This window comes from Typopeltis vanoorti, chromosome 6, assembly GCF_054136105.1.
Source record: "Typopeltis vanoorti isolate ZY-2024b chromosome 6, IOZ_Tvanoo_1.0, whole genome shotgun sequence".
In the NCBI taxonomy this organism is placed as follows: domain Eukaryota; kingdom Metazoa; phylum Arthropoda; class Arachnida; order Uropygi; family Thelyphonidae; genus Typopeltis; species Typopeltis vanoorti.
In genome coordinates this window covers 144,676,582-144,693,450 of record NC_143554.1, presented here as the reverse complement: position 1 = coordinate 144,693,450, position 16,869 = coordinate 144,676,582, and the positions used below count along the sequence as shown (strand labels likewise).

Sequence of the window (16,869 nt, the reverse complement as noted above, 5' to 3'; positions counted from 1 at the left end):
TTATCTGAATTTTTTTTTTTTTTTTTTTTTTTTTTTTTTAAGGAGAGAAAAACTCAAATTTCCGTGGAGAAAACCCACTTGCAAATGTCAGAGATCGACTAACTTGAGAACCTGTCGAAAAAAGGCTTAGAGAAAGTTCCTCTAGTCGGCAACTAGAATCAAACCTATTGATAGATCATTCTTACGTGCAGCCTATGAAATGCAAACGCCATTTCAAATGAGGTACACATGAATAATAATCTCCATAAAGTCAAGACACTCGTTATAGAAAGTCAGCTTTATATACCACAAAGTCTATTATTCCCCCATCCCTTAACTCCTTTCCGACGTCTGCATTCCCACAATCCTCTCTGGACATACACAACATTTTCGAGACAAAAAAAAATTATGCAAGTTTCAGGATGGCCGTTATCCTTATCCTTTCTCCTTGTTTTATTGTTTGAAAACTGTATCCCGTATCCAGATGCTAATTATCTGTGGAGAGCTTAAACGTCTCAATTATACCATCCCTTTGTATCCGATCGCCACGCTCTGTAGATCACATGCCTTCAATGTGTACTTTTGTTATCCAGGATCTTATTTCTTTTTTACAGTCTAAATCACTCCTCATATTGCTTCCTAGGTATGTGAAGTTCCTAACCTCTTCCAGCTGTTGTCTGTTCATCTTCGTTTGCTTTTTTCTTGATCTTCTCTCCGAATATCATTTTTTTTATCAATGTTCATCATCATCCCATATCTCTTTCCTTCTTTAATTTAGCAAATCTCTTTCTAGTTGCTCTTTATACTCGTATTCTGGAATAATGACTATGTCATCTGAAAATCGTAAATTATGTATTTTAGTACCTTGAATTGAAATTCCCCTTATTATCCTTTGTTCTTTCTAAAAGCATTATAAAGATACATGGAGATATTGCATCTCCTTGTCTTGTGCTTCTTGTTGTCTGGAACCATCTTCCTATTTCTCCACAGTTTCTCACACCTGCCTCTTCATTGTCATTGATGTTCTGCAAGATACATATCAGGTTCCTGTCTTAATTAATTAATCTTAACATTAATGTTTGGCTCACGGTACTTCTGCCTCTTCTAAATCCTGCATGCTCATCTTCCAGATTTTCTTCCATTACTTTCATTATTCTTTCCATTAATATCATAAGTACTTTCCCACATAGCTAGAGATATTGTTATATAGTTTTTGCAGTCCATCTTGCATCCTTTTTTTTTTTTTTTTTTTTAAAGCAAATGAGTATTAGGATTGATGTTGTCCATTATTTTGGTGTCTGCCTTCCTCCCATACCATGTTACACAACTGGTACAGTTAATCTATTATCACCTCGTCACCATGTGAAATCATCTTTCCCACGACTTTTATAGTTGTTCAGATGTTTTACTGCCTTTTACAACCTCTTCACTCAGTATATCTCTTTCTCCACACGTGCTTAGTAGTGATATTTCCCTCAATTAATCAGTCAACTTCTGGACTTCAACATGTCTCTTCTTATATAACTTTGAGCAGTATCTTGTCCATCTCTCTACCTCCTATTTCTCGTATTCAAGATTTCACCATTTTCATTATTTATGGCTCTCCGCTTTGCATTTCATTTATTGTTAATATTTCTGATCATCTTATATACTTCTTTTGTTCTGTATTTACCGTGGTATTATTGATATCCTCGCTCTGTTTAAACACTTTGATTTGTCTCTTCTAACTGCTTTCTTCACTTCATTGCATTTTGCTCTATACTGTTCTTCCTTTTTTCACCGAGATCCCTCTCCTAATCTTTAAAAGTTTTTTTTTCTTGAATTATCATTAATGTCTCCTATGAATCCACCTCTTCTTTGGCGTCTCTAATTTTTCCCATTGTGAGAATCATGTCTAGTATAGTCTTAGTTCTTCCATCTGGTGACCGTCACCTCCACTTCCTGCAGTGTTTTTTTTTTTTTTTTGCTGGAAATGTGTGTTACAAATTACCATGTCATGCTTCGAGTCAACTCAAGCATTCCTTTTCCTCTTTCATTGCTTTCTGCATATCCATATTTGAACATTATTCTTTCCCATCCTTTGTTATCCTTTCCAATCTGCACATTCCAAACTCCTTCAATAATTATTATATCTTTCTCTGGTACTGATTTCAAGGTTGTTTCCACGTACCAGGTCCATAGGTAGACATTATTATAGAATAACTGTATTTCTTCTTCAGTGCTTTTTGAAGTGGGTGAATAGACCTTAACTGCTGTGATGGTAAATGGTCTTCCTGCAAATCTTGCCATTATTATTCTGGCATTTACTGTTTGTATCATAAAAACGTTTTTCTTCATCTTTTACTGAGAAGAAATCCAACTCCTGCTTCATGTTTAACACTATTACCAGACCATATGATTCTTCCACCTCTCATCTCCCTTGACTCTGTCCAGTGCACCTCCCCTAATCCAAGGATGTCCCACCAGTATTGTTCCATTTCCTTGCAAAGTAAGTCTAGCTTTCCCGAAGTCCATCAAGTACGAACATTTCATGTTACTACTGATAGCTTGTCTCTTGCTGGTTTTAATTTTATTGCACTTCTTTCGGTAGCTAACGTGTCGATCCGACCCCGATCGCTCAGTTGGGTACACAAACCTTGTTATTCCGGGCATCGTCCGAGCCGGTATGTTGTACTTTTCCTTTGCACTTCCATATTACACCAGATTTCAATCGTGTTTTATTTTTATGGTCAGCGTATCGGCACTCATCTGATCATGGCAGCTCCTGGCTTGAAATCGTGGGGATGCTGCAACTTTCAAAATACACACGGTAAGTACAGTGTATACGTGTTTGGATAAAATATCAAAATTATGGTAAAAATTAAAAAAAAAATAAACATGAAAAAATATTGTTTATTATTGATAAAATTATGCAATTTCATATAATTCAAAATTACATAAAAATAAAATCCATTCTTCTTGTTTTGTTTCATGAAAAAATATTGTTTATTATCGATAAAATTATACAGTTTAGTACAATTCAAAATTACTTAAAAATAAAATCCATTCTTGTTTTGTTTCGAGCGAAAAGGTAAATAACTTTTTATTTCTTGAGGTTGTATTTCTGAGGTCATAATTGTCAATAACCCCAATAATATTCTAAAATAAAAACTATAACAAATGTTATGTCTTTAATTGTAATGTCCAAATATTTAAAGAGACGGAGTAAACACGATAAGCACTACGAACACTACTATTGGCGTAAACTGCATATAAACAACAGTGGAACTGCGTGACGAACAGTACCGCATTACGCTTTAAGCTTATGGCTACATGAAAACTGGTAAGTGAAAAGTACAATCACAATTTCCAGAAACAAATGAGGAAAACTAACGTATAAAAGTTCATTACATAAAAGGCACAACCTCAAAAAAAAAATTATAAAGCAAAAGTAACTTGTCATAATTCAGCCAGGTACAATTATCGTCCTGCTGCACCAAGTATAACAAGGCTGCATATTCTCACAACACTTCACAACATAAAGGTAGCTGTATCCGAGGTTTAAGTAGAGAGCAGTTGTGAGAAAACTTGATCTATTAGAGGAGGCCCATTTCACCCTGTATCATCATCTTCTAACATGAGGAGGAGTTCTGCTGATACTGTGACGAGGACGATGAGAGTAATTACGAGAATAACGTCTTCGTGGTGAGACGGGACCGTGATCTTCTGTTTGCTCCATAACCACCACCACCATCATACCAACTACAGGTCAAGGTCCAGGCTGGAGAGCCAATTCAAGGCCTCATCCGTCACCTTGTGGATGTCTTGTAGGCCACCACTGTGAAATTGGCGCTTTGTGCAGTCGTACACAATATGAGTAATCGTTTGAGCCACGGGAGAACAATCACAATAAGAGTGATCTGACACCCCCATTTATGTAGAAGATAGCCACATCTGCCATGACTAGTTCTGATCCTGTTTATGGATGACCAAATCTTCCTAGGAAGATCAAAACCAGGCTGCGGAGCACAGGGATCTTCTACCAGGAAGCCATTTGTTGGGAGATTGTTGGACCAGTATTCTCTCCATATGTCAGATATTGACATATGCATATGTCAATATCTGACATATGGACATATTGATATTGGCAGCGCAGCTGAAGAGAGTTCGTCCATGGACCAGAGATGCTTTCTAGATTTGAGGCGGAGACTAGGTGGGTTTATGAGAGTCGGGTGTAGGGGTAGGAGTGGGTTGCTCATTGCTTTATTAAATTCCTTAATCGAGGCCTTGTTTTCTCCTTATGTGTGGTGGAGCAATGTTGGATAGAACAGGCAGCCAGGAGAGAGGGATGCTTCTCACTGTCCCACTAATTGTGCACATAGTAGAGATCAGCTGGGTCTCCATAATGTTAGTGTGTGTGTGTACTTCGTTCCCAGACAGGGGCACAATATTCTGCTGCAGAGAATGTGAGGGCTAGTGCAGACAACCGTAAAACTTCTGCACCACAACCCCAGGTTGTTCCAGCAAGCCTTGAAATGATGTTATTTCTGGTTTTAATTTTATTGGAGAGGTTGATGATGTTAGTGAGCCTGGACAGAAGCCTTTTATAGGTTAGGCTTCTGTCCAGGCTCACTCCAAGGTATTTTGGGTGAGACTCATGTTCTACCATTTTTCCACAGAAGGAAAGGTTGAGTTGTCGATTTGACTCTGCATTGTACAGGTGAAATACTGAGGACACTGTTTTCGTTGATTTTGGCTTTAAGTACCACTGCTTGAAGTACTCTTCCAGGGTATTCAGGTTTGTATTCAAGGTTGATTCTATGTTGGTAAAGGAGGTGGATTGATGTAAGATCGCTAGGTCATCAGCATACATATACTAGCTTGATCTGTATGAGGTAGATCATACACATAGATGTTAAAAAGTATAGGGGATAACACAGAGCCCTGAGGAAGACCGTTGTGAAGAAATCTGGGCCTGCTCTTTTTTCTGCCAATATGAATCCGGATCTTTCTGTTGGAGAGAATAGATTCAAAAAGTTGTAGAGTTTTTTTACACTTTATAATATTTCCTAGTTTTAGGGGGAGGCCCCTGATCCAGACAGTGTCATAAGCAGATGTTAGGTCAATGAAAGTGGCTCCAAATTTAAGTTTCTTATGGAAGCCTGCTTCAATTTGAGTTGTCAGGGCCAGGACCTGGTCACAGCAACTTCTTCCTGGCCTGAAGCCAGCTTGTTCAGTCGGGAGTACTCTTTTGATGAGTGGTGAAATTCTTTTAAGGAGAATTCTTTCCAAGGAGATAGGTCGTAGGTTTTTCACTTCATTTGGATCTTTTCCTGGTTTGGGCACGGCAATTATTTTGGCTTCCCACCACAGCTTTGGTAATTTACCAGACATGATGATTTCTGAGAAAAGGGCAGCCAGCCATGTTTGGCCATGTTGACCAAGATGTTTTAGGAATTCAGGGAGTATACCATCCACTCCTGCAGCTTTGCCATTCTTGGTAAGTTTTAAGGCTATCTGTACCTCTTCCCGAGATATTGGGTGTACGAGTTCAGGAAGCTCAGGTTCCTTCTTCAGGATTTGTCTGATGGAAGCTTGTACAGCAATTTTCCTGGTAGAGCTCGGATGAATTTTGGAGGTTTTCAATAAATGGTTGGAGATTTGATCAGGAGTTATCTCTGTTGTTTGTGTGTCGTTGGCTCTGCTCCAGCTAATTTTCTCAAAAGTGACCAGCTTCTCCAACTAGATGTGATGAAATAGAGTTCATTGATGGTTGAGATCCATCTTTCCTTTCTGTTTTTAGCCAGGGTTGTATGAGCTCCTTAGCAATAGCTGAATCTTCAGTTTCCTCCTATTTGGCTAGGAGTTCCTCACTTTCTCTACTCCAACATGGGATATATTGTTTTCTGTAGCTTCTAGGGATAGAGGCTTTTACTGCAGATTTGAGTAGTTTAACAAATCTAGGATAGCAATTAGGAGAGGGTGGAATTGCTCTAATGGTTTGCTCGATTTGTTTCTGAAATGCAGACCAGTTGGACCTGCGGAGATTCCATCTAACGATTGGTGTTCCGCTGATGACTGGGATTGATGTTCCTATCTCTATTAATATAGGATGATGTTGACTATTAGGGAATCTGTTAAGCATGGTTCTGGTTGATGGAAGAGGGTGGCCTTCAGAGTCTTTAGTGACTATGCACAGATCTGGGGTGTAGGTTCTGTTCCATCTGGTTGAGTAAAGAGTGCCATCCTGCTTGGCATCATAATTGTCAGAAGAATAGCCCCACATGGTGTGATGGGAATTGAAGTCACCAACATAGATAGCAGGGTGAGGAGGAGGTCGGTCCATCTGATCAGGCCAGAATTGCAATGGAGGTTCGTAGACATTATAGATGGTGATATTTTGAACTTTAATACCTATGGAATATTCTGTATCAGGAACACTTTGGGTTATATCCTTGAGACCAGGCCAGATATAGGTTGCTAGGCCATGCTGTAGGTGGCAGTTATAAGACACGGGAATGAGTCCTGGGATCTTTAGTCTACTGAGGGTGGTGTCAGGCACATGGGTTTCCTAGAAAGTCGAGACATCAATTGCTTTATCTTTGGCTATTTTACCGATGACTTTGGCTTTGGATTTAGATATCCCTCTCTATGTTTAGGGAACATATCTTGAGGTAGTGTTGAATAGGGGACTGTAACATATTTTTCGAAGCTTGCCCTCTGCCTAAACAAGCTATGCGATACTTGTTTTTCCAGGCGACGATTGAGCCAGCAAGGAACTTTTTAAGTTTTGTATTCATCATAATTGTAAGTAGTCCAGGAGGGTTGGAAACCTTTGGATGCATTGTTTGAGACATTAGTTGCATGTTGCCTGTGATTCATCTCTGGGGCTTCTTTTTTCTGAAGCACCAACAATGTACCACAAGGCAACACCAATGACGGGGGGGGAGGCTGTCTCAATCCCCACCACCGCATTATGCTAATAGCTCACATCTCACTATGACGTGCATATGCTTGCATGCATAGCAATATGGCACTGTGTAGCACTCCTAAGTGCTACAAGATGGATTTTTATTATATTTTATATGAAATAAGAGAATTGTATAGGATTGTTGATGATAAAATTAAATATTACAAGCAAACATAAATAAATGAGAGCCTGTGTAGCTCAGTGGATGTGACGTTTGCCAACCACGGCGCTTGGCCGCATGAAGGAAGACTTGGTTTCGAGTCTAGTCGGCGACTAGAGGAAATTTTTCTAAGCCTTTTTTCGACCGGTTCCCGAGTTAGTCGATCTCTGGCATGGGCAAGCAGGTTTTTCCTCCCGGAAACTCGGGTTTTTCGTCCTGTAAACTCAAGAAAATTGACCGTAGACCCCACATTATTTCAGACATTAAATATATTGTGTTAGGGTTAGGGACCACGAGATGGCGGCACATTTTTCGACCGGTTCCCGAGTTAGTCGATCTCTGGCATGGGCAAGCAGGTTTTTCCTCCCGGAAACTCGGGTTTTTCGTCCTGTAAACTCAAGAAAATTGACCGTAGACCCCACATTATTTCAGACATTAAATATATTGTGTTAGGGTTAGGGACCACGAGATGGCGGCACATTTGAGCCGTCTCTCTTCACTGAGTACTGCTTAATTAGTGATAGCCTTGGGCCATCTATCTCTGATTGGTACCAGTGGAGATTGAACTGCCCACTCAGTCTCCAAAAGTTAGATAGGGCTAAATGGCCTCGCCTACTCCCCGTATACGGGAATAAAAAGGCGTTAGCTGTTTTTTTTATATATCAAGAAAAATTGGGGGTGCTGCAGTTCCACAGTGCCTATGCACGAACCACCCCTGCATCTGATCAATCTTAATGGTTCGTTAAGTCGCTCCTACCATCTTCATGCTCTCTCTTAAATTCCTTCGAAAAATCTTACACTAGCTACATTTTTGTTATCCCCATTTATTCTATCTTTCTGGCTTATTCATATCTTTGAGAAGAGCCACGACATCGGCAATATACTTAATCACCATCCCTAGCTTTACATCACATGCAAACAACTAAATACCTCCGTGCAGCCCAGATACAATATCATTGATATAGAGGTTGAATAGTAATGATCCCACTATTGAGTCCTACGGAACGTCTCTTGCAAGCGCTCTTCTGTCTGATACTAATCCCAATACATAATTCTTTTGATATCTATGACACAGCAATACCCATCTTGCAGTCCAGTCCTACCCTGCTAACTAAATATATGGATTTCAACTTCCTGTTGTGTAGTAAGCTGTGAAATGCTTGTACAAAATTCAGAAAAATTACAGTTTATGCCAGCTTGGTTGGCCAAGTGGTTAGTGTATCTTCACACAACCGACAAACTGGGTTGGAATCCCATTGTGGACCTGAATATTTTGTGAATATCCTTAGTTGACAGAAGAATTTCATCTGGTTTAAGATTGCCACCACACTTAACGGTGGTCTGAAGTGGAACATTGCTCCCTTCGATTGAAAAAGACTTGCGTTTGATTCTCGTCGTGACAAGGGGAATCCTTATATGGGCTTTTTCAGTTGAAGGTGAATTAGCCGATCTCATACAGTGGTAACACGGTTTTTTCTCCCAGAAACTCGGGTTTTCATCTCGTGTACAGACAAATCAGCCTTCAGAACACATGCAATTACAGACAAAAAATATTCTTGTTGATGGTGATGGGCGATAGATGGAGTTGATGGTAGTGGTGTCGTAGTTGGAGAATTAAGTAGTAGTGGAGAGGATGAGATGTATTTAGCGAAGTAGAGTTGTGTGCCCTCTCATGATGTGTTCCTGGACTCCCTGGAAGTGTCATGTAATAATAATAATAATAATAGTCACATTTATGATCCTTATTTTAAGAGCCTGGAACTTATTCGTTTAGAATTTAACCACTGCACTACGGACATGCTTATTTTGTGAATACATGTATCCTAATATGACAGATATTACGTATGTATACCTCAGTATACATACATAATATATTATGTATGAGTTGTGCGTTTATTATGTTTCGATTTTTTTTTTTTTTTAAGCATTCATTTTGTAGTTTTGGTAGCAGTGTTTCTTTATTGTACTGGTTTGTGTGTCTTTTTGTTTTGTAGTGATTGTGTGTTCATTTTAATTATTATTATTATATTTTTGAGAGGTATGTGATAAATTGTTCTTTTGTGTTTATTTTTCTTAAGGTGTCTGCTTTTTTTGTGATTAGAAATTGGAGAAATTAATTTTTAAGGTGAATACGCTGCTATTAGCCTTTTTTCTTTTTCGATGGTCGCAGGCTAGGTTTTTGGTGCCTGCATTTAGGCTGTTCACCTGTCTTTGTTTCCATAGGATTGATATATTGGCTTGACTGACTTTAATAAGTTATCCTTCAAGATAGCTGTAGGCCAGAGGTGTTTGGTACCTGCATTTCTGATGTTGATGTTTTCATATTTGTGACTGTTTTTGTTTCTGTAAGGGATGATAATACTATTGGTTTTACTGCCTTTAAAAAGTGAGGTAAACTTTCAAGGGTGGAAAGCTAGTATTTCTGGTATTGTGGTAGGTGTGTCAGGAAGGATAGCATAGCCAAGTTAATTTTCAAAGGTTGCAGGCCAGAGATGCTAGGTTCTTGGTTCCTTCATTTTTGATATTGGCTTTTTTGTGTTTGTGGAGGCTTTTATTTCTGTAAAGGGTGGTGATATGTTAGTTTTAATGCCTTTAGAAAGGTCAGGTCAGCTTTTGAGAGTCGCAAGCCAGAAGTGTTTGGTACCAGCATTTCTGTATTGGTTTTCTAATATTATAAGTGTTTTTGTTTCTGAAAGGAGGATGTATTGGTGTCACTGCATTTCTAAACGTGAAGATGGCTTTTGATGGCTGCACATTGGCAGTTTATTTTTTATTCTTAGTAACAGTATTTGTGGCAGTTTTCTTTTATTATCTATGTTTTATAGCTGTTATTTTTTTTATGTTTGTAATTTTATTTTTCTGTTGTAGCTTTCCATAATAAATTATGTGCAGTTAATAATTCAGTTTTTTCTTTTCATGCACTCAGTGTTGTTACTGTTATGAATGTTGATGGTATTTGCAGTTTTTTTATTCTTCTCCTGTTTTTAGTATTCGTTTTTGTCTTGATCTTTTTCTGAATATTTGTATTGGAATTATTGTTGACGGTATTTCTTTACTTTACTTTAGGACATTGGCCTTTTTATATCATCTATGAGTTTATGTGGGCAGAATTCAAGGCTTTTCTTCAAAGGTCTCCATGAAGAAATTGGCCAGGGAGAACCTGTGGCTGTCCCCTCTATCTGTTTGTAGAATTTTCTTTACAAATGGAACAGCCTCAATTCATGGTCAACTGAAACAGGACCGAGATATCAGTAAGAAATATAGCTTATATGAGGTCTAGGGTGGGATTAGTGTATAGAGAGGTGACATCAAAACTGGCCATTATGTCGATGTGTTGGAATGTGAGGTTTTCTATACTGGCTTTAAAGTGGGCTGAGTGATTTTTTATGTGTAATGTGTGCTGCCTTTGGCTAATTTGCATGTGGGTGAATCATTGCCATTCACAATGGGAAGCAATGGCACATTTTGTTTATGAATTTTTGGTTGACCATATACCCAGGGGATGGGGGGGATATCCTAGAGTTATATGGTTTTAGTTGGTGATTTCCAAAGGCCAAGAGGCAACCCTTTTAAGGATCCTGTGAAGTGTTCTGATCTGTGTAGTGGTGGAATCATAGTCTAAATGGAGGTAGAGAGATCTCAAAGTAAGAAAGAGGAGAGACTGACTGTGAGGTGTCAAAGGGGTATGTGAGGAATTAATCAAACTTGATATTAATAAGGCTGTGGGACTTGATGATATATCACTGCATATTTTCAAGGAATGTGCCAGGGAGTTGACATCTGCCTTGACATATTTGTTTAATGTGAGTATTACATTGAATTGCAGATTCGCTGTCTGATAGGTATCAAGAAGTTGTGTATGGGTGGGAGAGCAATATCCCAGAAGAGAAAAGTCACTAGTGGTGTGCCTCAGGAGTCTGTTTTAGAGCCATTGTTGTTTAACCTGCATGTTAATGATATTGGGGAAGATTTGAATGGGATATACAACCTTTTGCATTTGATGCAAAGTTGGGACAACCTATGAGTAGTAGAGCAAATGTGGTGTCCTTACAAAAAGACTTGAAGAGACCGAGTGAATGGGTATGAGAATGGGGATACCAGTTCAATGTGAAAAAATGTAAGGTTTTAAAATTTGGAAAACAAAGATGGGATCTAGAATTTACTCTTCATGGGGATATATTGTAGGAGATTATTATTATTCCTGATACCTCCAAGAAGTCTGAAGACTCATCGCAGGAGGACACCTACAACTGTCTCAACCACTACACCGAACCTCTACTACGAATCATTTCCATCAACGCCATCTACCGCCCACCTCCACCACCATAACAACTAGTATTTTTTGTCTGTAAATTGTGTGTGTTCTGAAGGGCTGATTTGTCTGTATGCGGGATGAAAAACCCGAGTTTTCGGGAGAAAAAACCCTGCTACCTCCGTATGAGATTGGCTAACTCACCTTCGATTGAAATCATCCAGATAAAGATTCCTCCCGTCACGACGAGAATCGAACTTAGGCCTATTCCAATCGAACGGCGCAATATACCGTCGTTCTTCCAATTGCGCTACGGTGGCGATAGAGGAAATAAGATATTTTGGGGTTATAGTGGATAAGGATCTAAAACCTAAAGAATATATTCTAAGAGGACTGTTATTCAATCTGTACATTAATTACATTGGGAAGAATTTGACAAGTGATATACAGCTATTTGCTGATGATGCAAAGATAGGTAGGGTAATCAGGAATGTGGCTGATATGCAGTACTGAATAGGATGGAGTTGTGGGCATCAGAATATGGATGTCAGTAAATGTAAAGTCATGCACTTTGGCATGATTAGATACCCAATGTCATATTATATTGGTGGGATTATGCTAGAAGAAAATGATTAGGCCAGAGATCTTGGAGTGGTAGTATATAGGAAGTTGAAGTTCAGGGGCCATGCAGCAAAGATCACAAAGACAACTCAAAAGATAATTGAAATGCTGAAACGAACTTTGACATGTAAAGATAAGGATGTCATTTTGCCTCTTTACAAGGCCTTGATAAGACCTCACTTGGACTATTGTGTGCAAGTCTGATTTCCTGGTGTCCTTTGTGATTCAGATACAGTGGAGAGAGTATTAAAAATGATATCAGGATTGTAGAATACTGATTATGAACACAGATTTTTTTTTTTTTTTCAGACACTAGAAAACAGGAGAAAGAGGGGTGATATGATTGAGACTTACAAACTTCTGAAAGGATCATACAGGATTTCATTTGATGAAATTTTTTCTTTTATAGAGGATGGGGAAAAGAGGACATCCTTGAAAGCTGAGAATGAATGCCATTAAGAAGGGGATGAAATATAAATTTTAGGATGAAGAGTTAGTTGCCTCTGGAAAGGGTTCAGAGGCAACTAATTAAAGTAGTTTCTAATCTCTGGAATGTTGAATATGAGGAAAGGTTGAGAAGATGCAATTTACAGAGACTAGTGGATAGGAGGAAAAGGGGCGATATGATAGAGATGTACATGTTGGTAAGAGGTTGTTATAGGATTAATGTTGAAGGAGTTTTCCATAAAATGCAGGAGATTGGGGTAGATAAAAGGGAGATATAACAGCTGTATAAGGAGGGTGTGAACAAGGGAATGAGAAGTAGTTTTTTTGCATAGAGAGTTGTGAATGATTTGAATGTATTACCTGATAGTGTGGCATCCTGCAGATAATTTGAATGTATTTAAAGCATTGTATGATGAGCTGTATGTATGACTAAAGGGAGCTATGACTCCATGAGGTGTTAGGATAATAATAATAATGATAATAAGAGCAAGGAGGAAAGTTTACCTGTGTAATCTTTTTGGTTTAAGACCACAGTGGCATTCCTCTTATCCACTTTGGTAATTACTATTCTATTATTGTTTTTAATTTCTTGCAGAGCTTCATATTCTTTCCTTGAGAGGTTGATTTTTGGTGTTTTTGCTTGGGTAAACACACTGGCTACATCCAATCTGATGTTGTTGGCAATATGGGTAGGAAGAATGAAGATACCTCATTCTAGTTGGATCATTATTTACAAATTACATTATTTACAAATATGAGAAGCTATTACTTGAATCTGCCTCATCCCTGAGAAACTTTCCAAACCTGATATAATACTGCCCCAAATTTGGGAGGTACTTATTCTCAGATCTTCAGCCCAACAGCAGAGATCACCCAATTTACTAGGAATGACATTTAAGACTCCGAATTATATCATATTTTATATTATTATACAGCTATCTATGATAACTATTCTCTGTATCCTTAAGCATTCATTAGTGGGAAATATGTTTTTCTGATTGTGTGCTGAATGTCTAGTGTTATATCAGGAAAATAAGTTTTAACAAAATAAACTTTTAAAAGTTTTGAGATGATGTTATATAGATCTGTTTCACTAATTTTTCAGATAGTCATGACAACAGTTCCAAAAAAACTTCAGTCCTTGTTGAAGGATCCACAGTTTTCTGATGTAACATTCATAGTTGGTGAAGGAGAAAACCAAAGAGTTGCAGAGGTCCATAAATTGCTGCTTGCCCTTGGAAGTCCTGTGTTCTCAGCCATGCTGTATGGTCCATTAAAGGAAAAGGGAGATATAACAGTTCCTGATGTAACACCAGGAGCATTTCAAATTATGGTTACGTGAGTTGTTTCACTAATGGTTTTCATATTTTAGTTTATTCTTATTGTTTTTTAATGTGAATCACACCCACAAAAGGTTGTAGTAACATGGATGAGTTAAGGATTACATAATCACTAAACCTTGTTCTAAAACCTCAGCATGGTATACCTTTTCATTATTATTATTATTATTACCATCAGCATCCTTTCAGGGTTTTAGGCCCAGTAGCCTGTTCTGGTCTCTTTCCATCTTTTCCTTGGTCATCCCTGACTTCTATATTCTCCAACTGGGTGGTATTGGAGTATTTTTTGAGTAGTCTTGAATTGTCCATTCTTTCGATATGTTCACTCCACTTCTTTTGGTATTCACAAGGTCGGCGGAAGTGGGCCTGCATTAAAGGCAGGTGCCACTACAAGGTTGGTGCCGTTTCGAAGTATTAGTATGAAGTTTCATTCTTTCTTTAAATTTTTGTAAACAAATTAAGTAATAATAATTAGGTAAATCAAGATATAAGCTGCAAATTTACATATTCTGCATAAAAATAGATCAGATTTTCTCCCACTAAGATTGTCATGAATGCACCTTCTTAGGCAGCAAGCACACTATTTCGCTCAGCTCAGAGCAGCCCTGTGCAACTACCCTATCCTGTAATGTATTTTCTACGGGACCTTAGAGTCTCATTCTGCTGAAGCACTAGTAGTTGTTTGGCTCGGTTCAACTGGTGCAGAACTCTGTGAAATCGTCATGTCGCCAATGTAAGTAATTCTAACGATTCTAGCCATTCTAACGATTCTAACCAGGTGTAGTGTGATATAGAATTTTAAGATTGACAACTATAATGGCCCGTTTCATTGGGGTGGTTTCTGTTTTGAAATGAAAACAATAAAATTCAGTTACATTTGCTCTGGTTACTGTTGATAAGTAGTAGATATGATTTACTACTGCGCTGATTTCGCCGCTGGAGGATGCTGGAAGTAGAACAAGGTGAGCGTTCATTTTCGAAACTTGAATTAATTAAGACTTATTTAAGAACTAGTATGTTGCAAACAAGGCTTGAAAGGCTAGCATTAATAGCTATTGAAAGTGATATATGTGAAAACTTAGACATTAAGAATATTATAAATAATTTTGTTAATATCAAAACTAGGAAATTTTTAAATTTTAATTAATAAAATGTTTTCAAGAACAAATGTGTAATTTAATTTCTTTCTTGTAAATTCTTTCCACATGATTATGAAAAAATAAAAATAAATAAATAAATTGCCATTTGTTTGGGAGTGCCCATTTCAGCTTTGCAGGCAGGTGACATCCAGCCTAGCGCCGGCACTGGGTATACATATACTTTGTCCAATACTGAGTCTGTTTTCAGTTCTTTATATAATTCTGCATTTTTTTTTTCTCTCAGAGAGCTTAGCCTGCTTTCTTTCTCAGGAATTTTATTTCTCTAGTTTCTAATCTTCTTTCTTTTGCAATTTTTATGGTTCATAATTCATTTCCATATAGTAGAGAAGGTCTTGCCAAAACTTTATAAACTGTTATTCTTATATGCTTTTGAACTTAGTTATAGTTGAAAATATTATCGATCATTCCTGTTATCTTTAGAAAATTTGCAATTTTGATATAATGTTGGAGGTTTAATGGATTTTTTTACAACACTCAGAAAGGATTAAAAAGAATTTAATACTTCCTATATTTCGTCCTAGTCACTAGGACATCTACGGGGATTACAAAAATAACTAATGTTACATAACACAAATATCATACAATACTAAGCCCAACCACGTGGGTGACACTAAAGTCCTATCTAGGTGGAGCGCCCTCTAAGGGCGGTTGTAGGTGGCCTGGAATATAAAGTAGGATCTCTGGTGATGAGTGTTTCCCAAATTTTCGGAAGCTTAATGCAACCGTATTTATTAAGATTTGGTTGATTTCTAAGAGCTGCTTCTAAGAATAGTCTTTCTTTCTTGAATTTGCTGTGATGGAGCATGGTGGTTTTCTTCCATGATACTCTGTGGGTGGTGTCCAAGACATGGTCAGCCAAGCCTGAATGACCATAGTTGTGTTTACAGATGTAAGACTTGTGTTCCTCTAAGCGGATGGATGCTGATCTGCCTGTCTGTCCGAAGTACGCCAGCTTACAGGAACAGGGTACTTTGTAAACTCCAGGCAGAGAGAGAGGAGGGAGCTGATCTTTTGTAGAATGGATAAGGGTAGCAAGTTTACGGTGGGGTTTATATGCTGTGTGTAGGTTGTACTTTTTTAGAATCTTGGCTATTTTTTCGGATGTGCCACGGATGTAAGATATGGTGATGGCATTTTTAAATTCTTGTTGACGAGAAGGACCGGGAATGGGAGAAAAAAAGAATTCACAAATGTTAAAAGCAAGCACCTAAAGAAATTTGAACTACTACAACAGCGCCAACATACGAAGTCCCGACCGCAACTTCGACGAGACCACGTGGTCGTAAACCTATCGTCGGAAACACTCACTGAAGAAGCCAAGAACGCTCTCAGTTTAGGACATAACTTTGCCGTCGTGCCCAAACAAATTCCTAAACTCGAAATGATGATGAAAGTAGAACAGGGTATCCACGATCTTCCGCCAGCAATGGCCAATAACATGCGACTAGACATAGCAAGTATTATAAACAAGGCTAAGCCTCCAAAAAGCAATATGCCACGTAAGCAAATAACTGCCCTAAAAAAGTTATATAATAATAAAAATATTATTATTACAAAAGCCGATAAAGGAAATGCAACAGTTATCATGAATAAAGAAGAGTATAACAGAAAAATGCAAGATCTCATATGTGACAGTTCCACATATCAAATTATACATCGAGACCCTACGATATCGCAAAAGAAAAAAGTCCGAAAATTACTGAAAAAAGTGACATCATAGCCCAAAGAAATCATCAGGAAAATAAAACCAATTCATGTTAAAACACCCCGTATTTATGGATTACCAAAAATCCACAAAACTAATATTCCCCTACGCCCCATAGTTGATAGCATAGATAGTCCCACATATAAACTGGCCCGACATTTAGCTAAGTCGCTTGCCCCTCTTACTGGCAACTCCTCTACTTTTGTATAAAATTCAATCCATTTCAAAACACTGGTTAAAAATCTAATCCTAAAAA

At 38.0% G+C, this 16,869-nt stretch overlaps 1 protein-coding gene across 5 annotated transcripts in view; it reads left to right on the top strand.

Moving 5' to 3' along the window:
• LOC150106017 (BTB/POZ domain-containing protein 6-A-like) overlaps window positions 1-16,869 on the top strand; it is a 47,981-nt gene that overhangs the window by 11,492 nt on the left and 19,620 nt on the right. For 4 of the 5 annotated variants that reach the window (XM_090394469.1, XM_090394472.1, XM_090394468.1 and 1 more), the window contains exon 2: window positions 13,514-13,746. In XM_090394469.1, coding sequence (XP_090250595.1) covers window positions 13,520-13,746 — 227 coding nt within the window. In that variant the 5' untranslated portion in view covers window positions 13,514-13,519. The remainder of the gene's footprint in view (window positions 1-13,513; window positions 13,747-16,869) is intronic. The other variant, XM_090394471.1, reaches the window with a different exon arrangement.